General features: G+C 51.3%; 2 protein-coding genes across 2 annotated transcripts; one reads left to right on the forward strand and one right to left on the reverse strand.

The window, feature by feature from the left end:
- Nucleotides 1-6,919: 6,919 nt before the first annotated feature.
- Nucleotides 6,920-8,500, forward strand: E0L32_010535 (uncharacterized protein; the record flags this gene model as incomplete). The annotated part of the gene is made up of 3 exons (XM_031133164.1): nucleotides 6,920-6,998; nucleotides 7,128-7,852; nucleotides 7,913-8,500. The coding sequence occupies 3 exons, from the start codon at nucleotides 6,920-6,922 to the stop codon at nucleotides 8,498-8,500; spliced, it is 1,392 nt and encodes a 463-aa protein (XP_030989454.1).
- An 8,959-nt stretch (nucleotides 8,501-17,459) lies between these two features.
- On the reverse strand, nucleotides 17,460-19,878 carry E0L32_010536 (uncharacterized protein; the record flags this gene model as incomplete). The annotated part of the gene is made up of 3 exons (XM_031133165.1): nucleotides 17,460-18,636; nucleotides 18,712-19,623; nucleotides 19,676-19,878. The coding sequence occupies 3 exons, from the start codon at nucleotides 19,876-19,878 to the stop codon at nucleotides 17,460-17,462; spliced, it is 2,292 nt and encodes a 763-aa protein (XP_030989455.1).
- Nucleotides 19,879-23,564: the final 3,686 nt, after the last annotated feature.

Below are 23,564 nucleotides of genomic sequence, written 5' to 3' on the forward strand. Positions count from 1 at the left end.
GAGGATTTGAACAACGCAGTACCCAATGAGATCCCGTGCAGTAATTGCCTTAATAAAGGACTGATATGGACCTCAAAGATATCTTCTCAATACTGGAAACGAGAGAAACCTAGTATCGATGGATTCATGACCCGTAGATTCCCTTGGAAGGTCCTGATTTGGCAGACTGCCTGGCGTTCTAGCTATTCGACGTTCACTACAACTTGGAACCGCCTTGCTCAGAGTCGTTGCGGCCTGCTCGATATAGAAAAAGGCCAATTATATTCAAAAGACACTCAATATCACCTGGAAGAGCCAAGAAGTAGTTCACAGGGTTTGTAGGCTCGCATCTTTTAAAGAGCATGAGACTGATAAAGCGTAGAAGGTGCTTGAGGTAATTGCAACCGTTGCGTCTCTTCTAGAGAACTATTTTAATTCATTTAGACACGATATTGAAACGAAAACCACTGTGGTTTGAATGTTTTTAGATTGTTTTGAATACTCTTCAAGCGGGAAAAGGCGTCATTTGGTGAACAGATGGGACAAAGTGAGATAGGAGCCGGGTAAACTGGGAAATGATATTACTCCTGATGTTACGTCCGTTCTTTTTGTGCTTTAATGATAAAATAAATTAGAGATATTGAGCTTGAACATATGCATGGCCAGTCTTTGAATTCCTAGGATGGATCCTACGAGTGCATGTTGACAACGTCACTCTTTGTTTCCATCGGCCCATGGCACTCGCACGTGAACGAGAACTCAAGTCGCTGGATGAAGCTGCACCTCTTGTGGGGGAGATTTGTTATTCCACCGTTGAGGGGGGCACTCGTATAAGCCTGAGACGAGAGAAAAAAAAGAATTGAGAGCAAGATATCACGACCGTGAGGGAAGTATCATTCATCGGACGATCTGAGGCGACTGTACAAGCCCCTTACCAGTCAATCTTCCACTTTTTCTTTGGTCACAACTCTCTATCCCTCCGATTTGCTATACACTCCTGCCCTGGTTGGCTATCGTCCTCACCATCGATACCCATTTCAGGAGGACTGTCCAGGATAAGTTGTGACAAGCCCCGACCAATGTACACAATGAAAATGCGGACTACAATCCAGAAACCCAAGACTCCAGTCACAATTTATTATAAAAAGAACCCCAAGACCCAATGAAAGCTTTAAATATAATATGACACACCTAGTATTAGCTTGACTGATTTTCTGAGGTGGCGCCTTTTCCAGACCTGTTCTGATTGTATCCTCGGCTCGTGTCATGCGAAGGGGGATGAATGAACATAACCGTTACCGTATACCATGTAGAATTTATAGTATAATCCAAAGCCAAGTCTTAAGTCTATGGCTTGTGTTTTGCCCGTCTTAATGAGGAGCTTGAGGTCAATATTGAAGCCGGTGAGAAAGCCAAGTAATTCCATCTGCATGCAAGCCTCCACTCTGCCTTCAGCCACCAATTCATTGGCGCTTAAAACAGAGTCAGCGGCTGATACTATACTCACAAGGTAGTATAGAAGCTCTAGAATTTGATTCTAGATCTTGTAAAGAGTGCAGCTGGGTCTAGCGAGCCGAGACTTATGGGATGTCGTCGACACGGACAGTCGATCTAGGTAGCTGGTTCCACCAGATTGATGATGTGCTTTAGCGCCGGGAGCGGCCGCTGAACCGCTAAAAGCATGGCTCGCTTGGCCCAATGGGACACCGAGCCCAGGAATCCTTACCCTGGCCAGCCACCCGTTCGGGAGCGACAGCTCGACGACGGGTAAATCGATCGATGCTTGCTCGTGCCTTAATATGATCAGCGGATGAGACACTGTTATTCAAAAAGATCTGTCAGCTCTTTTCAAAATTAGAAGGGAGGTAATGATGTTGGAGGATATCTCTTTCGATGTCATCAGAGCCTTTCAATGATCACACGGTTGACGGCACTCATCATGACGATGTTACCGCTTCGATTACTCTTCATTAAATTCCGCTGATTCAAACACTCCATGACCAAAGGGAAGCATAGGAACTTATACACAAAGAAACCGACACTTCCTACTCTGCTGATAATAATACCTAGAAAACCAAAAGACTGCATTGTGCGTCTTGATTTTGAGGGATGGTTCCGTGGCATGCACGTATGAAGAAGTCAGGATTTATGCCATCGATAAGCCAAATGAATGGACCGTAGAAACATTGTGATTTCATAAAGCTGCATCGTAAGCAAGAGAATCTGCAGCTCTCACCTTCGAGCAACGCTCAACCTTTTCGGGATCCGGCGCTGGCAAGCGTGACTCAATCACCATCGAAGCTTTGCCAGGCCAAGAAGCCAGAGACATCAGATGTACACAGAAGGCGATCTGTGGAATATCTCAAACAGCTCCAGAAGATCATCAATGCTAATTTGGGAGTTTGTGGTGGCACTGTCCGCGAAGTTGGTACCACTAACCACACCCACGGCGTTTACATGGAACCGATCTGGCTCTTCAAGCCCACAGCTTTTTGATTCAAGACACTTGTCAAGTGGTTCATTACAGTCAATTTTGCGGATTTGGCAGTTTGCAATGGATTTGAACTCAGATTAGCAGCCAATACTTGGATTGTGCTCATGGATTGTTGACAACTGCAAAATCAAGCTCAGTCTTCTTCTTGTCGTGAATGTTTGCGGGTAAACATGTCCTCTACACTTTGTGAAGTCAAATATGCAACTCCTGGTTCCTTCGGAATCTGTTATTGAGCAATGTTCATGACTTCTAACATGGCTCGCCGTTCATTGAGTGGCCTCGAGTACAACTGCCCTGGGGGTTTCTCTGGATGTTGACGACACAGGCACCTAGTAGACACTAGACTGCCGTCCCTTCGTCATGCGGCTGGCGTTGAGCTGCGTCATCGGAACCAACACCTGACCAACACTCTTCCGCCTTCCGATACACAAGTTGGCCCCCAACCCGGGGCATGACAGACTGCAATGTTCCCGTCCTATTGTTGCTTTTTAAGTGCACTTTGTAACGCCATGACGGCTCGCGAGAAGACACGTTCAACGCCATATGGTTGCCTCTCGTCGTCAATTGGTGGCCTTGGACTGTCAACTTGCAGCGGGAGAGCGTATAGATGTGTCGGAAAAGGACTCGGGGTTGTCGAGCCCGTGCAGGGCGTGCATGTGCCATGCAGGAGACACAAGCCAACGGCACAGAGGGTGATCAGCTGCAGCTCTTTTTTTTTTTTTTTATCCGGCCCTTGTGCTCGTGAGCGGAACATCTCACCGAAGCCTCGTGTCTAACAAGACCTTTCCGTGGCTTCGGTATATTCCCGTGTTTCGCTTGACTGCAAGGCTGATGGATACGGGAGATGACTGCCTTTTGGCTGAAACATGTACACAGACAAAGGCAACCAAGCTCAGCCGAATTTGACGTTGCTGCTTTATGTGTGGTGTTTGAGGCTTTCCGCCAACAACAGTATGCCCGGAACAAATTGCGTTTGATCTACGCTGGTCGTGATGGTGATGGAGGGTGTGAACGGGCCTGGTAACTCCCACGTAGAGGGGAGGGGGATGGACGCACGCGTGCGGAGAGGCTGTGATATTGATCCTGACAGGATTGTCGTTGGTGTGACTACGCCCATCACACGGCTCACATGCGCTCGACTAGCATAATCACAGGTTGCCTTGCTGCCTGCCTCCATCAATTGCTGCAAGTAACAGAGCAATTTGCAGCAATAGAACGTTCCAAGCGCGGAATGAATCGACCCGTCCCCAATGCAACTCGCATTTGGGTCTCCGAAAGAGCCTGAGCTGAGCATTGGCCATTCGCTGAGGCGCCACTGACCGGACGATATCCCCCGCAGCGGAACCACTGAACAAGCTCGCATTAGCGCCTTGACCATTGGGCAGTTAGGGGAACGCTTTTGTTGGCTGAATGGCTGGAGGCTCAATTGCGTTGCTCAATTGTTGGACACCCAATGTAAGGAGCAAGCCTTGGTGTTGTTGGTCGGGTTCGGGGGCCAACTGCCAACAGCAATACGCGCCGTCGTGCTGATCTAAATAAACAACGGAAAGGCAACCAGGCGTCAGTGTGCCCAATTTCGCATGCGGATTTCCCTCGATGAGACGGGGTTAGAAAGGCAACCGAGTCTGAGATGAGGAACCGAAATAGGTTTAACCGAAAAGCCATGGTATTAGGGCTGAACGATGGGATCTATTGATCCTGCGCCGTCTTACACGTCTGAGAATATCTATGCCATTGGTCGGGGTTGCTGACAGGGAGGGAATAAGCAAAGTTGCCTACAATCAAAAAACCTTTGTTTCCGACGTTCATTTGGCAATTTCAGACATCGGGGTGTTCGGTATAAGATAAGATCTGACCTCACCACATTGCTTTCCCGGCGGTTCACCGAGCTTGCTACGAGGCATAGCTAGTGAGGCTGGAAATACGCAGAACAGATCCTCCTAGACCGTCCTCTCGATCCCCAGAAGTTCGAAAATGGTCTGTGTGGTCCAATTCAGACTGGGGTCCTGAGAGGCACGGAAGAGAGCAGCATCGAGTCCGGCGGCGATAGGCAGTCCTCAGTCGACTCACTGCCAATACGAAGCAGGACGAGTTCGGTATTCGCCCGGATAAAGGCTTACTGCCACCAATGTTAAGCTCATCGGGCACAGTAGGACTGAGGTGTTGGCTCCAGCCACGACACAAAATGCCGAAAATAAGCCATGAGAAGCCTGCGATGTCTCTCATTTGGGGCGTATATCAGAGCCTCCAGGACCATGTCAGCTCCAACAACACAGTGACTCACAGTTTCGGATGCCTTTCAAGGCGGCGACTGAAGTCAAAGACCCATTGGGCATGCTTCTCCAGTTCTGGTATCGCTGCCGCGGTGCATGATTGTTGCCTGGTCATGGGTGTTCACAGTAGGGAGAATGTCATGAGCCAGGCCAAATTAGGCAGAACTCCCATGATGCGATGATGGCATTCGGGCGAGAGTTGTGAGCCTGCATCCTCAGGAACTCAGTTGCAAGCTGAGAACACAGCGGACAGGCTGAAGCAAGCCCGAAGAGGGCAAGACAGTGGCTTCGCGCTCATGGGTGGTTGATTGGCCTCAACGAGGCAGGTCAGGTTCGCTTCAAGACCCGGATTTCGATTCAAATAAACTTTGCCCATCTTGACAATGTCTCAAGACTGGTGATTGACGGCGTCCGTGGCGACATGATCTAGAAGCTCGGCGCTAGGTCTTAGTTCCGACTTCTCAGAGCGGAGACACTGAATACTTTCTGTCCAGGGACCGTGCCAGCTCTTTGGCAGGTGGCCGCTGTAAGCAACTTGGATCACGAGACAGTCCCAAGTCAAGCAGCGTGCAAAGAAGATCGCAGAAAGAAGGTGATGAAGTGTGTGTACCTAACTCCCGGTGGTAGGGGCCACTGTCGGGTCCCTGGCGCGTGCAGGAAAGGCAACAGAAACTGGAATGTGGGTTCGAAAGGTGGGACGCGTGAGGTCGAAAGAAGCTCACAAAGCTCGTCTTGAAACGAGCGTGATGCAATAAGTTTTGAAGACTGGAATGCATGGCCCGCACAGTGAGACTCGGATTTTCGCGCTGCTATGGTCGACGACGCGCGTTTTTGGTGCCTCCTTGAGTCGTTCCACATAAAAGGCTGATCGTCAAGGTCTCTGGAGCCGCGATCTCCGCTCCCCAGCCCAGGCAACCGTTTCTGTTCCTGCTGTCGACAGCACGCCTGGCACGCCTGGATCTCCATAGACGGGGCCTCGGGAGCACACACCATTCCTCGAAGAGGTAGAGGTTTAAGGCTGTGCTGGAGACGGGTAGTCCATCCTGTAGATGAAGATTGACAGGGTGATATTATCCGTATTCTCAACCTCGTATGGGCTGGCACTGGCTGGGAAAGGCTTTTCGCAGATCCCGCATCTTGACCTGCATGATGACAACAGGTGCCCACTTTTGCCAGACCTGGCATCCATAATTGTTATCCACCATGTATCAATTGAACGTGACATGGTCCAGGGAGCGGCCGACCAGCAAGTTGCCTAGGGGGTATCTGGACGACTGGGTCTCTCTGCCATGGCAAAAAGCAATAGCGTGATAGATAACCATGCCGAGAGATCTAGCAGAGAACGCGAAAAGGCAATCAAGCGAGAGGAGCGTGCACTGACAAGCCTGAAGAAAAAACCTCAACCCCGGTTTGCATTTTCCAATCTGCCACGAACGTACCATTGAAAGGAATTTAGTGGGGGAGAAGGCCGCTGGAACCAGTGAGAAGGGCGGACGCGATGGCTAAGCAATGCGGGGATCGTGCACTAGCAGCCCGCCAGCATCCCGCCAAGGGGAATCTGCAGGGGCTGGCCTCTACGTCCTGGAAATTGGGAGCTGCTTTGGGCTTACTGTGTGCATTCAGGTACCTCGTAATGGGGTCTGGCGTGGCGGGCTAGAGCAGGTACAGTTCGTCCGAGGATGAGTCCGACGCCCATTACACATGATTAGACCTTCGCCGAGAGTTACTAGATCGTCTTTAGTGCACACATCGGAAAGTCTTGTATCTTCTGGCTCGTATGCCCACGCTCCATACACCCATCCTGCCATCTAGTGCTGGCCCCAAACGGGCTGACACCTGTGACCACACCACCACCACCACCACAACGGCCTGCAGTCTCGTCCCAAATCCAGTTTTGTCCCTCCCTTCCGTCATTCTTCCTCTTCCCTTCCTCAACTTCACCGCCGTCGACCTTCGTTTTTGATCAATTCGCCCTTTTCTCTCGAGCGCGTCGTCTGTCATCTCTGACGCTCAATCGCAAGGGACCCTGCGGCATCGACATGACGACATTGTACTAGACGTCGTATTTTTACCCGCACGACTTTGCAACCGATTCGACAGTGCCCGTTTTTCACTGTCGCAGCGACCTCCCGAATTCCGCGGTCCCTTTTTTCGTCCATTTACTATCGCCACGATGAAGTCCTCGACACTCGCTTTGCTTTCCTCGGCCGGAATCGCCTCGGCGGCCCTCCAGGTTGATTTGAGCTCGGCAGGTAGGTCGATTTTCTCGGGTCGCGAATCCTGGACCCCTGGACCTCTCCGCCGCCAAGGCCGGTCGCACGGGTGCACCCTCCCTCGCAAAACCCCACAAGAACCGCGCTGACACCATTGCCAATGCACAGATTCCATCAAGCAAGCTGCGTCACAGGTAGCATGGGACTTGCTACAATATTACAAGGGCAACCAGTCTGGCGCGACTCCTGGCATTCTCCCGGGGCCACCTCCGGCGGGAGACTACTACTGGTGGCAGGCCGGCGCAATGTGGGGGACGCTGGTTGACTACTGGCATTACACCGGCGACACCGCGTACAACAAACTGTCGAGCGACTCGATGATTTTCCAGGCCGGCGCTCCTCAGAACAGCTACATGCCCCCGAATTGGACCGCCTCGCTAGGAAACGATGACCAAGGGTTCTGGGGTCTCTCGGCCATGTTGGCGGCCGAGGTCGGCTTCCCTAATCCTCCACCCGACCAGCCGCAATGGCTCGCGCTCGCCCAGGCTGTCTTCAACACTCAGGCGGCCCCTGATCGTCACGACGACACCTGCAATGGAGGTCTGCGGTGGCAGATTCCAAACTACAATGTCGGCTACGATTACAAGAACGCCATCTCCAACGGCATCTTCTTTAACTTGGGCGCCCGTCTTGCTCGCTATACCGGCAACCAGACTTATGCGGATATCGCCACCAAGACCTGGAATTGGGTAACGGGCGTGGGACTGATGGACTCTGCTTGGAATGTCTATGACGGTGGCCACGTGCAGGTCAATTGCACCGACATCTTCAAGGCGCAATTCTCATACAACGCCGCCATCTTCCTCCAAGGCGCTGCTTTTATGTACAATTTTGTAAGTGAAACTGCACCCAAGTTGGCCGACTATTTTTCAAGGACTAATGAGTCTCCCCAGACGAATGGCTCCGATGTCTGGAAAGAGCGGACGCAGGGACTGGTCGATCGCACGGTCGAAGTTTTCTTCCACAACGGCCCCGCTGTCGAGGTCTCGTGCGAGCTCCAAAACAGCATTCAGTGCAAGACTGATATGCTGTCCTTCAAGGGTTATCTTCACCGCTGGATGGCCCAGACGACACAGGTCGCGCCTTTCACTCACGAGAAGATCATGGCCACTCTTCAGAAGTCGACCGCTGCTGCCGTCAAGTCTTGCCAAGGTGGCCCTAACGGGCGCCAGTGTGGTTTCCGTTGGACGACGGGGCAGTTTGATGGACTCTTGGGCGCCGGCCAGCAGATGAACGCGCTGGCTGCACTGTCATCACTCCTTGTCGATCAAGCTGGTATCAAGCCGCCGCTGACCAACAGCACGGGCGGTACGAGTCAAGGAAACCCCAACGCTGGACAGACCGCTACCGACGTGTTTCATCATCCGCCTCCCACGACGGGCGACAAGGCTGGAGCCAGCATTCTCACCATTCTCATCCTGGGCGGCATCATGTCCTCCTTTGTGTGGATGAGCACCGGCTTGTCAGAAAAGGGGATGTAACGTGTCGTACCCGTTTTTGGGGGTTTGCTGCGATCTTTCACTCTTGCGGCAATGATCGTTATTTTATCATTGCCCTACCATTTTGTAGGATTTTTATCGGATGGAGGGATGGACGACACGCGGTAGTCTGCATAACGCTTTTTGTACCAAGGCTCTTCAGGGGATCAGTGGCGTTTGGGACTGGATAGTCGGGGACCTGGGAATTTTTGAGTCATTTACGAAGCTTTTTATCTAACATGGGAAGGAAGAGGAATTGGTCGGGCTTGGGGAGTGTACATATTGTGATACCAGGTCGTAATGGCCAGTAGGTCGCCCGACCATTCATCACCGCCTCAATATCAACATGGTTGAACATTGTAATACATTTGCAATTATTATGCTGAAGGTCTTCCGAGGTGTCCACTTGGAAACCATCACCTGGCGTCTAACACTGACATTTCCTGATTGGGATCCGTTTCATGATCCTGGATACTTGGTTGGATTAAGCTTTCCCTTGCGATAACCCCTGTCTTCATTTCGAAACACCAGACCGGGCCAAGTTTCTTGTCGTAACAACTAACATGCCTGGCTCCTGGACCTTGCAAGATACCATTCAATTTGACGTCATTACACGTCCGGAGCTTGGCATGTAGTGTAACAAGGACAGTCTTCGCCCTCGGGCATGAATCGGCTGGCGCATAATTGTCGTTGGGCATCATCGACCGCCTCTTCTGCCAATATATGCGCGGCACCTCTCGATCACAACGCCTGCTGCGAGGGCAACTCCGCATCGAACGAATAATGACCCCGGCCTCTTGGATGCCTTTCGTCGTGAATGGACCGCCTCTTCCAGGGGTCGGGACGATCATTGGCGAAGCCATGCATTTTCTCCGTCCTGTCAAGCCTGCATTGCCGCCCTCGCCTGCCAAGAACGAACCGGGAGCAGAGCTCAATGTGCATTCTCAGGGGGGCAGCAGCGGCCCACGGGCCGGCCCGTGTCCGGGGCCCTTTCGAAGCGATGAATGTCTGGGGCGTCCAGTCGTTGGAGCCCACGTCTTCGTATAAAACCAGGTCGGGTAGCCACCCTTATTTGCATTTTTGCCTCTTCCTTGATCTGTATCTCGAAATATTTGTCCGTCGCTTTCCCTTTTCGTCCCTTTGTTGTGTCCCGATGGGGGGTGTGCAACTTGAAGCCCGGAGGAACTCGTATTTCTTCAGCCTTGCCGGTTTTCAGCTACGAGCCGTACACCAGGGGTTTTTTTTTCCCCACCCTCGCCACCCGGGGCTGCTGCAGCCGTCCGATGTGGCTGGCTGTCGCTCGCCCTGCCTTTTCCTTCTTCCCGACGATATACGGAGGAAAGGAAGAGCGAGAGAAACTCCGAAGAAATCGGAATGACGGAACAAGTGATGCAAGCCCGTCGATCTGGCAACGAGAAAAGGTCGGGATCCCGGTCCGACCTCGAAAATTCTAGAAATTAAGGCAACCAAAGGCAACCCCCACGATGCCAGAACGGTGACCGAAGGGGAGGGGAATCCCCAAATTGAGGCATTCATCTCGTGAATGTCCCTGGGCTTCCCGGTCGGCGATATCGACTCCGGAGGTCCCCGATTGGAGGAGCTGAAGTAGCCCAGCCCGGTGCGTCGGCTGCAGCGCGACTGAAGAGGATGAAAGGATCCTCAGCTGACTCTGGATGGCTGCGAGTTCGTTCTTTCGTTCTTCCCTCTTTCGGCTGCAAAAAGGGCTTATCTTCTCCACTCCCCCTGGCCCCCAAATTGAACGAGAGATAATCGACATGTAGATATCTCCGTGACTAAAGGACGTTGTCAAGTTTAGGGGTCTTGCTTTTTCGGTGAAGCCAGCCTTGCGGGTATGATATGACTGCACCTAGTAGGATGCAGTAATAGCCTGAGGAGGGGTTAGGATGTTGGGGGGGATTCGTACATGCATGAAGCTGCCTGCCTCGTCGAAAATTGACGCAAGTGCGAGCTTGCCGCAGGGCCATGCACAACCTCTTCAATTGGCTTTGCCCATGCGAGTAGACGTGAACCCATGCGGGAGCAAGCCCTTCTCCTTCTTGGCGGTGGATCAAGGCGACCAAGACCAGCATGGCAACAAGAGCGCCACGACGGTCTCAATCGGGATAACTTAGACGAGTCCCTTGATGGAGAGGATGGTCCCGAGTGCCCGAGCTCTTGCCTTGCGTGAGACCGGAACAAGGATCACAGTAGACAAACGTGAAGTCTTCGGGTAACCGGGCGAGGTGTAAGCCTTCTGTTGCCATTGGGCGAGTTCCAGGTTCGGAACCACACCACATGGGATGCTTTCCTGCTCTGACTCGAATGTTGTAGTCGGCAGTAATAGGGATCTTGGGAGAGGAACTAAAATTCTAACTGCTGTGTCTTGTTCTCCCAGACAACAGGCCTCCATTCTCAGTGATCAGTTCGATGAGCAACATCGAAGATGATGAGGCTTTCCGGGCCGACATTGCCCAATGGTGGTTGCCCATAAGCCGGGAAAATGGCAGGACAGGTCCTTCCAGCCGGCTTCGCTTTATCCCACCGCTCTTTGGGTAATCTCGATCTCTGTTGCCTGTCTGTGAGTTTTATGAATTATCACAGAAGGCAAACCGCATAAACAGCGCATCATCCATTCGCACTTCGATGATGCACTTTTGATGGCGTTGTGCGCTTGGGTCGAAAGTGCAGATCGATCAGGTAGCAAAAACAAAACACAGAAAATGCGACGTTGTAGCTGGCACATACCCAAAAGATCACAAACGAAGACTGATGGGTTGATTATGACACCAATTCAGTGTTGACTCCGAGTCTTGTGTGGGTGACGTGAGACAGATGGCGGTGAGGAGAGGCATTCGGCGGATTTCGTCAAGTTGGGTGTCAAGCTTATGAGAAGTGTAAGATCGGGCAGGTAATTATGAGAGAAGGTCTGGAACCTCGTTTATTAGGTTTGTAAAATTGTTAGCTCTAGTGATTCAGGAAATGTGATCAGTGAACGGGCGCAGATGTGGCAGTGTGGAAGTCTCAGAGCGGACGGAATGAGCACTGAGGTACTAACAAGATCTGCGTGCGATCTAACAAGCGTAGCAGTTCTATCCAATGCAACTGAATGATTGGTTAGAATTCTACATCGTCCGAGTTCGTTGATGGGGGCACTCCATCCCTTTCTTTCACGGCATGTAGGCGTACGAAACTCCGAACTATGATGAGCAGGCTCTTGACTTGAACATCTGAATTTCAAGGACGGTCTAGATTGAAGCATACTAGGGCCATATAATCCTGCAATTCATGAGGATAAATTCCTTTCTTGCGGTGACAGGTGACTTGCAAAGCACGTCAGCTTGAACGGCCTCGACTCCCGAGCTTGCATTTCGACACTAAGATCGTACCTCCACTAGGTAGTATGACTTGAGGAGTTGATATAATTTGTAAATTCATATAAAACGCAAAATAGTATTGGGACCATTTGTTCTGTAAGCTTGTTGGGTGACGAAGGCTTCGGGTAACCTTGACTTGTTGGCTCATGTCTGGCGGGCCCTGGCATCCAGCTCGACCAGGGACGAACATGACCATATTATGCTTCCTTGTGATTAAATACAAAGAAAACATTTCAAGAGATAAATGGTGAGAAAGAAAAAACATAATTTGAAAGAGAAAACACCCGCTCTGGGAGAAACACCTCGCAAGAAGATAACATGTGAAAGCATGGCAAGGAGCTGAGACAGTCATAGCCTCGTGCTTCCTCCAGCCTTGCTGACCTCACCCCATAGGATTGCGATATCGAGTGAAGCGTAATGTATAACATACTAAAGAGAAATATAAAGTATGTCTGGAGATTTGGAAGATCTTACTGTCACTCGCAAGCTGGGCCATGGGATCTCGCCGAGCAAATTGATATCAGCCCATTTCATCCAGTCCAAACAAAGCACAGATGAAGTTCAATACACCTTGGTACTGTTCGTCCAAAGTCTCCTCTTCGTTTTGCCTTACTATTTCGTAGTGTTGAGCACGGCCGGAGGAGCGATGAAGACTCTTGCTGGCTCTTGTTTGACGGCACGCCGCCACTAAGAAGCGCACTTCCAACGCCAAGATCAGGACCTTCCATTCAAGATTTTGCAGGTTGACTTGCCATGCTATATCTTTTGTTGCGGTCTACAAGGGAGAGCGATGCATCTGATCTTGGAGGCCGAGATAAGGTCCGCATAGGCGACTGAGCTGTGTGGCGTCGCTCGACGTCGGAAGCAGCGTCTCCTCCATTGGGATCTACAAAAGTCAATCCTCGTTTGTAAGTCCAATGCTCCCCTCTATCTTTGAAAGAGGCAGGTGATATGCCATTGCTCCTCATGTGCCATGAGATGCATGATACATGGCGCCATCTGCACGGACAGCGAAGTCGGGGAGGACATGCCGTGGCATTTACCTGCAATGCTTGTCTCTTGCAGCTCGCAAAACGAGACAGAATGGGATGGACGCATGAGAGCGGAATGCACCAGCGGAACTGCGGACAGCAGTGGGGATTTGTCTCGATGCTGTAATTCTCCTGTGTGCGCGCGCGCACTTGCACATGTGGACTCGCTCCTCGTCAGCAAGAGGCACCTTCCATTGACACCGGCCGTGGTCGCGCAAGTGATTTCCGACCTTCTATCGTCAATGGCGAATCTCGACAGTCGCCGACTTGATCCAGCAAGAACCAAAACGAGTGCCAGCCGCAGCTGATCAGCCGTTGCGATCCTGAAGTTCGCTGTTGTTGATGGCCGGGATTGACCAATGGTCGGCTGAACCTTGGAGAAAGACCAGACCTGTCAAAGCGGTTCGGGTAAACGAGCAGTTCGTTCACTCAAGCAGGAGGGTGGGTTGCGTAGCTGCACGGCTGCAATTCTCATCACCAACAGCACAGATCGAGGGTTCTGGTTGGTTGTGCAGCTCGTGTTGCGTCATGAAAAGTGCACTTTGGTGCGGGGAGTGTGCCGAAAGCGGCTTGACATGCTGTGTGTTGTGCAGTAGCGGCACGGAATCCCTGCATGGCGCTGCATGGCGGGGAAGGGCCATCTTCCATACCTCTCAGTCGGGCCCACTGTCGTCCAATCGCTAGGGGCTCGATTACTGAGGTCCCAGCGCTTAGAGCCTCATTCCAGTGGGGAAGCCTCGCTGTAGCACAGCAGCCATCGGCGACCTGGCGGTCCCCCCTCCAAATGCTCAAAAGAACGAGCATGGCAAAGCCTGATGCCCGTCGAGCAGCTGACACGACTATAGACATGATTATCACACTTGTGATCTGGGATGTCTTTTATAGCCCTGTGTAACATATTTGGAAGACTTCTTGTATATGTCGCGCTGTCTGCCGCCGGCTACACATATTGTTCCTGACTTACACGAGCATCATCCCGACTTACACCCCAGATGAGGGCAACTTTGGCCACAGAAAAGGGACATGCACCCGCATTCCCAATAGTGAGAGATGTCCTCTTATCATTCGCTTAGGACTATATAGTATCTGACTAATGTTGCTTTTTATAGTACTATATAATCCTGGAGATTGAGTATGGGAGATATATCGACCTCCAGGTCTCCCACTGCTCTCACAAGTCAAGTGGCTTGAGCTTCTCTGTTCCAGCTGCTGCCGCTTGCATGTATCTGTTTTTCTATTCTTTTTTCTTGCCTCTCTTTTTTATTTCTTCTTTAAGGTTAATACTTCTTGCTGTCTGCCTTTGGACACCAGGCAGCGGTCAGACCTACCTGCTGTTGTCACGGACTGTCCATTCGATGCTCGGCCTCCTAGCTCGCACAGACACGAGCGGTGAAAGAGACGGCCGTGCTCCTCACCTCACCGGTCAATGGCCAACGGCAGCCCATTTGGAAGACAGACGACTTCTCGAGAAACTTTTTGGCTTCACAAGCAGGCAAAAAAAAAAAAAAAAACGAAAAAAAACGAGGCATAGTCCTAGGTTCCATCACGAGACGCGTTTTGCAGGACCCGAGCGTGCCGTGCACCATGGCGAAGTGCACAACTTTCACCGAACTCTTTTCACTGAGGCGCCCCGCGTAACGTCTTGTGCTGCAGAGACAGAGCCTCTCGTCGGTCTCGCCCTGCTAGCACGCACGCACTGGACTACGTTGCAATGTGCTCGTACGTGCATTCGGGCGCAATGGTTACGGCAACTCCCATGCTGCTACGACCTTACCACCGGGGCCTTGATCCCTTTTGCCTTTTGCCTTTTGCCTGGTCGGGCAGCTCACCGACCCCCGCTCCATCAGGCGTGCGAAGGCAATCGACGGAGCTTGATGTTGTCCACCGGGACACAGTCATCGCGGTTCTGCTGCCTCGATGAGTGGATACAAACAATCACGTCTTCCCTTCCAACTGTGGCTTTCTGTCGCCTGGGTTGTTTACGATGACTGCGCAGGTGGCACCAAAGGGGGTCCTTCGCCTCCAGAATCGACCAGAGTTCCAGCTTGCCTGAAGCACTCACCGCCGGGGAGGATCCGCCTTCACTCGCCCAAGTGGACCATGACCAAGTTTGGCAGCTACTAGCGACGATGAGGCCCTTTCCAAGCGCCCAATACACCTGAGCCGCAGCTGGATATCCACCAATTTGGTTGCCTTCTTTTCGTCCCTTTCCTTGCGCATCCGTGGATGGCTGAGCAACACTACCTGCCGGCCAAGGCGGCTTGTTCGTTTGTTGCCTAATGGCGACACCAATCTCGCTTACCAGGCCCTTCTCTTTCTTCTGCGCCAGACGACACCAGCCCACCGGCGGCTTGCAATCCGGCAGCAGTGTTTTGAGACACGGGAGTCCGACGGCATTTGCGGAGGGGTTGGTTGCGTAACCGATCTTGAGATTTACCAGTGTACAAGATATTCGCGACTGGCTACGGCAGTTTGAACTTGGGAAACAGTGTTCAACCTCGGTGTCTGGTGCAGGACGCACATCGATCCCGTCTCGGTGTCTGAATGGACCCAGGTTGCCTTCGCTTTCTTGGCTGTCCGCAATCGAAATGCCCCTTTGGGAGGAGAGCTTTGGGCACTGCTCGACAGTGAAGGCCCCCGCCTTCGGGCGCTCATGCTCATGATTGAAAGTACTACCCCCTGAATGTCGAACAATTTACACCAGGCCTCTGGTAAGAACTGATGACTTTGTCCCAGTGGAAAGACTCAGAGGCAAATATTCTTCCCGTCTTTAAGCTATCGTCATATTATTCCAGATACACCGGCCAGTTTCCGTTGCAGAAGGAGAATACACTCAGGAGAGGGCATCTGGCGATTGCATTTACGGACGAACTGCCACTGGCAGCATGGAGGACCACTCAAAACGAAACTCTAGCTCTTTGACTTTCAGGCAACCGTACTAAAACCGAATCGGGGGCATCGGAGTTCCTGCGACCCTCCACGTTGGGCTCGAAGGCTGCATAATAATGCAGCTATCATGACGAAGAGTCAAGTGGCTCAGTGAGCTCCATGGTGTGTGTGTGTTTGTGTGTGTTATGTGACATCACCCATACTTAGTTGGGTACGTGTAAAAGTGCGGGAACTCTTTTCCGTAATGCAGCACATTGCAATTTCAACTGGAGAACCATGAGCTGCTTTATCTGCTGGTGGCTGGTGGTTGTCGCACCAGGGAGCGAATGGACCAAAGGCTGCTCCGCAAACTGACAGGACTCAATGAGGGTTGCCATGCATTAACAGCACACATGCACTTATTTGGTAGTATTGCATGGGAACGAACAACCTCTTGCATTTATCAAAGGCAACGCCACCTACATCTTTCTTTCGTTCGCATAAAGCGGCAAATGAGTTGGTTCTTATTCATATTCATGTCGTCATTCAATGCTATTACTAATACCTGTTTTTATCCTACTCATCGAAAGGAAAGGCAGACAGTTGACCTGCACAGCAGACAACGTCGCCAATGGGGATTAAATGGGCGTAAAGAGTAAAAGATATCCTTAATGCGATGCAACCGCCCACGCCGCTGAATGCCCTTCCAGAATATTCCCTTCCCGTCGTTAGACTGCATCGCTGTGATACCCGTGCTAATAAACCATTTGTTCCGGGGCTTACTGGATCTGCGATGCGTCAGCAACGATTCAACGGCGATTAAGAATCGGCCATCGGGGGAAACTGCAGATGGTGCTTACTGAACCGATGATGCCTCGACGCAAGATAAATCCCCTTTTGTGCAAACCCCATCCGGTAGGATCCGAGAGTTGTTGTCCCAAATCCCGAGGTGTCACATCCAATAGAGGGAGTAAATCATTACACCCCTCGGCTACGCCACGACCAATGTGGTTCGGACATAGTAGCTTCCGTCACCATTCGCCCTTTCGAGCCAGTTGTAAACTCCGGAGGAGCTTCTGACGCCTTATTTCAGCCTCACAGGATTGCAAAGCAAAGCTCTCTGGCCAAGCCCGTGACTCGCTAAGCCACCGCGACGCGCACTCCTGTCCTGTCCCAGCTGCTGAAAGCCTTTTACCGAACGCCCGTGCCTGTGCTAGGGGCAACAGATATGTGTTTGGTTTGTGGAAGAGTAATCAGGTACTCTTCTCAGCCAGCATATCTGCACAAAATGCCCTCACAGATTGGTCCATGAGCGAAGTCCTTGGAGCAATGGGACTTCCCGTTGCTCAGAGACCGAAGCATCTGTCGGGGGTCAGCAGGGCGACATGCAGTTAGTCGCCCATGTTGTACCTGCTGACAAGTCTCCGGCTGGGCTTAAACCCCTTTCGTCAAGTGATCAAGGGCTTATGCAGCAGCACCAGAGCTGACCAGACGGGCAGCTTGGGGGCCGATCAGGCTGCGGGAACAAGGCTGCCATCGTGGGTTGCACACCGGTTCGGGCTGACAGGTTGTGCGTCCGTAGCCTGGCTATCTCATGATCAGCAAGAGACACCACATAGGAAGGGGTCACGCAAGGGAACAACACACACAGAGAGGGTTTCCAAAGCAAGTCTCCAACAAACACCAATCTCATTCTATGATAGTGGGGGGTGAACTCATCGTGGTGTCTCTGTCCGTCACGCTATCCTCCGTACCCGATCCGTCTTCCAGTCCCGGCTCTTTTTTGAGCACCAGTGACACGTCCATGTCGTACTTAGCCACTGCGTTGAATCTATGCTGAATGTCACCGTCATATGTAATCCACTTCCGGTATCTAGCTAGCCTGACTGCCAGCCACAGGATGCGCTCTTTCCGGTCCTGGGTCATGCTGGCAGTCTCGAATGCCTTGTCTTCTTCATCAAGATCGGGCCGGAACCAGTCGGATGGGAAATAGTTGTCGGTGCCCGGGTAGCCCCTGAGAGCCCAGTCTTCTCGCAGGGGGCGCTGCTCTCCTTTCTCTGGCCGCGGAAATGCTTCGGCCTCAATGCTGCTCAGGTCCTTCTGATCGGCGAGCAGAAAGTTCAGGGATAAAACCAATAGTTTCCAAGGGAAGAAGTCTTCCATATATGCCATGGCTTGGGGAGTCTCAGCCAGGTGAAGTAGCCAGACTAGTCTGGCGTGGATGTATCCAAAACAACTTGTGTCTCCAAAGCGGCGAAGGATTATTTCATCGGTGATCACAGAAAAGCTTCTTGCCTTGATGTATATCTCCGAGGGTGTGACATCAGGCTCAAAGCATTCAATACCCACCATCGCATTTTCAGCGTCGACTTCCTTCTTGGCCTGAGAAATCGTCTGGATGAGACAGTTGCTCTCCGAGCCATACTCGAGCTCGGCAGAGCAGTTCACAATGGCTGTCAAGTATCCCATCTCAATGTAGGCCCTGGGGTTGCGGGCAATCTGCTCATCGAGCACCTTGTGATACTTGGTCATCGAGTAGGGCAGCTTCTCGAGGTGCCTCTTCGTAAACATCAGTGCATGCACCTCAACAAAAGCCAAATCAAACGTCTGTACTTTGGTCGGATCGCTCAGCACTGGATCCAAAAGGGTCAGGATGGACTCTCTCGCTGCAGGAAAGGGCACCGCCACAGTCAGGCTCTTAGTGTAAAAGAAGAGCTGCTGGACGGCATGAGGCCGTGCAAGGATGGCGAGATGGTGATACAAACGACCCGTCGAAGGAGTCTTGTCCGAAGCACGGGAATACCAGCGTCTAGACACAGTTGTCCACACCTCTCGGTCCCTGAGGTCATCATCCTCGATCGCCATGCTGTCACGATGTTAGAATCAAGATTCCAAGCAGATTGTACCACCATCAGATGCATATGATGCTTTGGATTCATACCGGTATCGGCCAAGGTCTCCCAAACACTCGATCCAGACGTCTTCAAAGGCTGGCACCGTTTCGAAGAGAAGCGCCATAATAGAATAAGCCAGATAAATAAAACTCAGCATATGCTCCCGAGACTCCGGCAACCTTGCCCGCAAAAGTTCCAAAAAAGAGTGAATGCCGTGACGCCACATTCTCGCGGGCATAGCATATTTCAGGGCCAATCTTCTCAGCGCGGCCGAAGCAGACGGGTGCTGTGAAGCCAAAAAGAAATCGTGGTGCTCATGAAGGAGGGTGCGGTGTAATGCTATAAGGGCTTGCCACTGTTCGTCGCTCAACTTGGCGTCCGAGGCACTCTGGGCATTTTGCCCATTGTCAACCTCGATACATTTACTCTCGACCATGACAAGGCCGGCATAGATACCCTTGACTTCGGCTACTAATTGCTCGTGACTGATTGGCCTCGTCTGGGGCTGTTTAATGCATCGTTCGACTGTGTTTCGATCTTCTTCCTCGTCTGCTTCCTGGTATCTCGAGGAGCCTCTCTGCCCGGGGACGTAGCCGGACGGTCGCAAAGAACCCCCTTCCCATATTCTTCTGCCTTTAGGGTTGCGGGGATCAGCTAGAGTGTCGCCTGGAGCTCGTGCAGATAGCTGTGGGCGGGCTCGGCTGCGTGATGTCGTCGTCGGGGAACCTTGGGTGTGTTGCACCTGCACCGAGCTTGTGGGAGACTTGATCCGCTTTCGTCTATCGCTTCCTTCGTCGTCGTCCTTGTCCTGGGAGGGCGACCAATCTGGTCCTCTGTCCCGAACTCCGGTGCCGCCAGCTCCCTCTGATTGGTCACCTGGTTGTATATCTGGCTCGGGGGATGGTCGTTTTGAGGAGCTCGGAGCATGGGTTCTGACTGCAGGCAGTGCGGGGTCAGGTCTGTGGACGATTGTTAGCCTTGGTACAGATCAGGCTCTCGGGAAGGACATACGGCTTATCGCGCGGCCTGCCGGCTTCTATGAGTCGCTGCAGCTCTGCAGCTCCTTCTTGCGTGGTCGTCTGCTTATCATGCTCGGTTTCTAGGTGGCGGCCGAGGCCGCGACGGTCGAATTGCGACCGGGAACAAATCACGCAACGATACCGGTTGTTTAGCCGCAGATGCTCCGTAAATCGCTGTTGTAGTCGGTCCGCCATCTCCAGAAGACTTGCATCGCGTTGGGATAGCGAAGAAGGGGAAAAAGAGCCTTTAACGTATGGTGGTTTTGTACAAGGAAAAAACGTTTGACAGCCTGTTTGAATGGCTCAAGGTTCGATCATGGGCTGTTGCCACCACCAGACATTGCTGAGGAGGAACGAGGAAGGAACCGCTGCCGGGTCAATCGGTACAGCATTAGGCTGAGTAAGGACGCAAAAGAGGTCAAAATTAAAGCTATGGTAGCTCTGGGAGCTCTGGTAAAGCTGTGATTGCAAAAGGATGCTCATTGACAAAGATCAGCGACACTGCGAGTTAAGTACCCATGACGATAGCATTGGCGGGCGCGGACTACTCGGTAGCTTCCCACCTGCGCAGTTTCGGCGGCGGCCCACCAAAATTCGCGGCTTTGCCCTTGAGACGGTAGGCCCCACAGGTGGTTCGCGCACCACCCTCCAACTTTGAAGAGCCGCATGGACTTGGGGTGTCCAGAATGCCCATACCATCTCGATTATTTTTAATCCAGCCCGATTTTGTGAGCGCACGCAAAAAATAGACGTGCTATGCTCTTATGACGGTCTGACTGATTGGGCCTGCCACGCGATCGCACTCTGTTCGGTCTGGTCCTGAGTCCTGACAGCTTCATGGCGGTCAAGGTTGAAGAAGCAAGGCGTGTCCCCTGGACTGGGTAAGCGTGGATTTATACCCGGACTGTGTCGGTATCAGTGTGGATAAATGACTTGGAATGAATGGGCAACAGGCGATCATGTGTTGATGTTATGTGCTTTTCCACCCTCGTCAGTCTCGCTTGATCTGCACACCCATCCGGGCCATTCCTGACTACACCTCCATCGGGCTGTCTATCTGTCTATCTACTTGCACTATTGATGGTCAAGCAAATCTGAGACCTGGCAAAGAGCTATCGTATCTCACACCATGTGCGGCTTACGTACTACGCCCTCGCTGTATTAATTAAATGGCAGGCATGACTATGCCAAACATTGATGCATTAAATGTCATTACTGGTTGGGCACTATTCACGACTTCATACTTACCGAAAGTGCATCTTTACTCAGCCCTTTCCCTGGTGTATCTAGTCGCTAGCCATTTTTGTGTAAGTGGTTGGTTTTGAGAATCAGGCTGGGCATACTGGTTTGATTCATCTGTGTCATTCAGGTGAGAGTTATTGCCTGACACTATTCGTACTTGCGATCGAAACGAACAGTATCAGAAATCTGCCCCCATGTTTGGATATAGCAATTCAAATCATTATCAGCTAATCCCTTCAGTGTGTAGGCTCTTGTGGACTCGTTGTGAGTATTGTGTTTGTTGATCTTGTTCCATTTGAGTATTGGAGCCATTGAGAAGCGGAAAGACGTATAGCATGTTTGAGAAACTTGAATCTTCTCTCTCTTCCAGCATGAGTGGCAAGGATATCACTCAAAACTTGGGTCAGTTACAGAAGACGGACTTGCGTAGTACTCAACTGTTAGAAATAGAACTTGCAGGCTGCAAGCCAAATACATGGCCCGACCCTGGGGATATTGTATGGACCTGCAATTATTGGCCCTCTTCAATTCATCGCCGGCACGATTCGAGATCCACCACGACGACTTGCCAAGCACAGTGTATTGATGTGACATGCTTCCCCCATATGTAAGCTATGGAATATATCTTGAGAACTCTCATGGGCAAATCCAGAGCTCACTGTTCCAATAACGCAGTCTGTCAGTGAGAAATAATAGGACTGCAAAACATGGAAAGGTGAAGCACCTTATCGATAATACAGTTCATTCCTAGTATCTGTTAGCTTCAAGAGAATGGTCTTTATTTAATTCAGTTCCGTCGAGTGCAGCTTGCAACGTTTAGACAGCAAGATGGGCATTGTTCCCAGAAAGATACTTCCATATCAAGTCAGTATATATCCTTCCAATTAGCCGATCTCGACCCAAGATGATAATGTCTGGTTCGATTGGAAATTTGCAACCTCATGATATATTGTACGATGTATTTACTTGATGCCAAACATTATCCTGGCGCCTGCCGACAATGTCCTCACCAAGGGGTAATGCCGTGGCCAAGCGACCAGTTTATCATGGCTAGTATGCGCTCTGACAATCAGCCACACAAGCGATTCAGGAAAACGAGTGAGAATGACGTGCTACCAATCAAAGTCGTGAAGGTGTTGCCAAAAAGACAGTACTTGCGAGGCTTCTCGCCACCGATGGCAACATCGCTTCTGGTTGGATAACGGCGTTTCCGGAAGGACAAATCATGCACTTTATCACGACCACACGTCAATATGTAAAGTGGATGGCTAAGAACATTGTGGAGAGAGCAGATATCATAAAGAGAAGAAAATAGTTCGAGAAAAATTGATTTTCTCGTGAGTCGGAAGGACTCCGCCTCCCCCCCTGCAAATTCTTCAGCTCTGTTCCCAGCCCTCAGATGAGGCGAGAGGCGAGAGGCGAGCTGAGGTCTCCCATGGATATGACTCAGCCATGTTTACTCATGATAATTTATGAATCATTCGGGCCGATGTATTCGAAGTTATTGAGAAGTTGAACTTGTAAAAATACAGTCTTCACCAATACATTTGTGTAAAGCCATCGCCACCAATGTTAGGGCGAACACATGGCTCGGTCTACCAACCTATCAACTGCCAAATAGGCTCTCTACTGCGGCTTAGATTATTGCCTCTCGGATTGAGTAGGGATTAGAATGGGTGTGGTGAAGGCCTGTGAGTCTGATACGGCTGTAAGTTGACTGGAAGTTGGCTGTAAGTGGCTGGCTTCATCTCCTCATCCGTGAAGAAGGCGTCTATTATTCCACCGCTATATGGATGCCTACTTCTCTACAAAGTATGAATCTACGACAAGTATTCAAATCAATCACGCGACCTTTTTATTCCGACAAGAACAAGTCATCATGCCTCCGAGTTGTCGATTTCGGCCGGGTCGCACACATCAGGCCATAGGGGCGTCGCCAGTCAGTCCACACCCCTTTCGTTGATTGCAGACTCGAACGATCCAAACAGGATTTCACATGCTAAAATGATGGGGGTACTGAGTTATGAGTGATTCCTGGCGACGTTTCTGTCCATTTCCATTGCAGTTCCGAGGATGCATTTCCTACATGGGCGAGGGATCGCTCCCGTGATAGTCTCTTTCCGACCTTAACGACGCTACCCGTTACTACTATCCGCCTTATTCTTTGCTGAGTGTGTCAAGCTGCATTATCTTTGGCTGGCAGGGTGAAAGGCCGCTCAGTTGGTAGGGAGAGTGTTATGCCAAGGATCCTGGTATCCTTCCCCTTTACACAATCAAGTCGCAGTAGACTGCCCAATGGTGGATGCCTTACTCGCCAGCTCATCAAGGTTGTTAGATGCGATTGGCTTTGATGAGATATTGTTCGCATTGCTTTGTTTCATACATACAGGGAGCCCCCTAGTCATTGGCAGCTTCATCCATGTCCTTTAATCACTGGCACGCCTCATAACTATTGATCCTGGTAAAATTATGGCGGACCATCTCTGGCTGCCACGACTGATAATTAGGAAAAGCAATGAGTCCATGACCCGTAGTACCCCTGACAACAGCTGCCTGGCACTCTTTGCCAGGTCTAGGATTCGTATTCATTAAGTCAGCACACACAGCATGGTGTCTGATGCTGCTAAGCTCTGCCGTTG

This window comes from Thyridium curvatum (genome assembly GCF_004353045.1).
Source record: "Thyridium curvatum strain D216 chromosome Unknown NODE_86_length_176648_cov_78.404728, whole genome shotgun sequence".
In the NCBI taxonomy this organism is placed as follows: domain Eukaryota; kingdom Fungi; phylum Ascomycota; class Sordariomycetes; order Thyridiales; family Thyridiaceae; genus Thyridium; species Thyridium curvatum.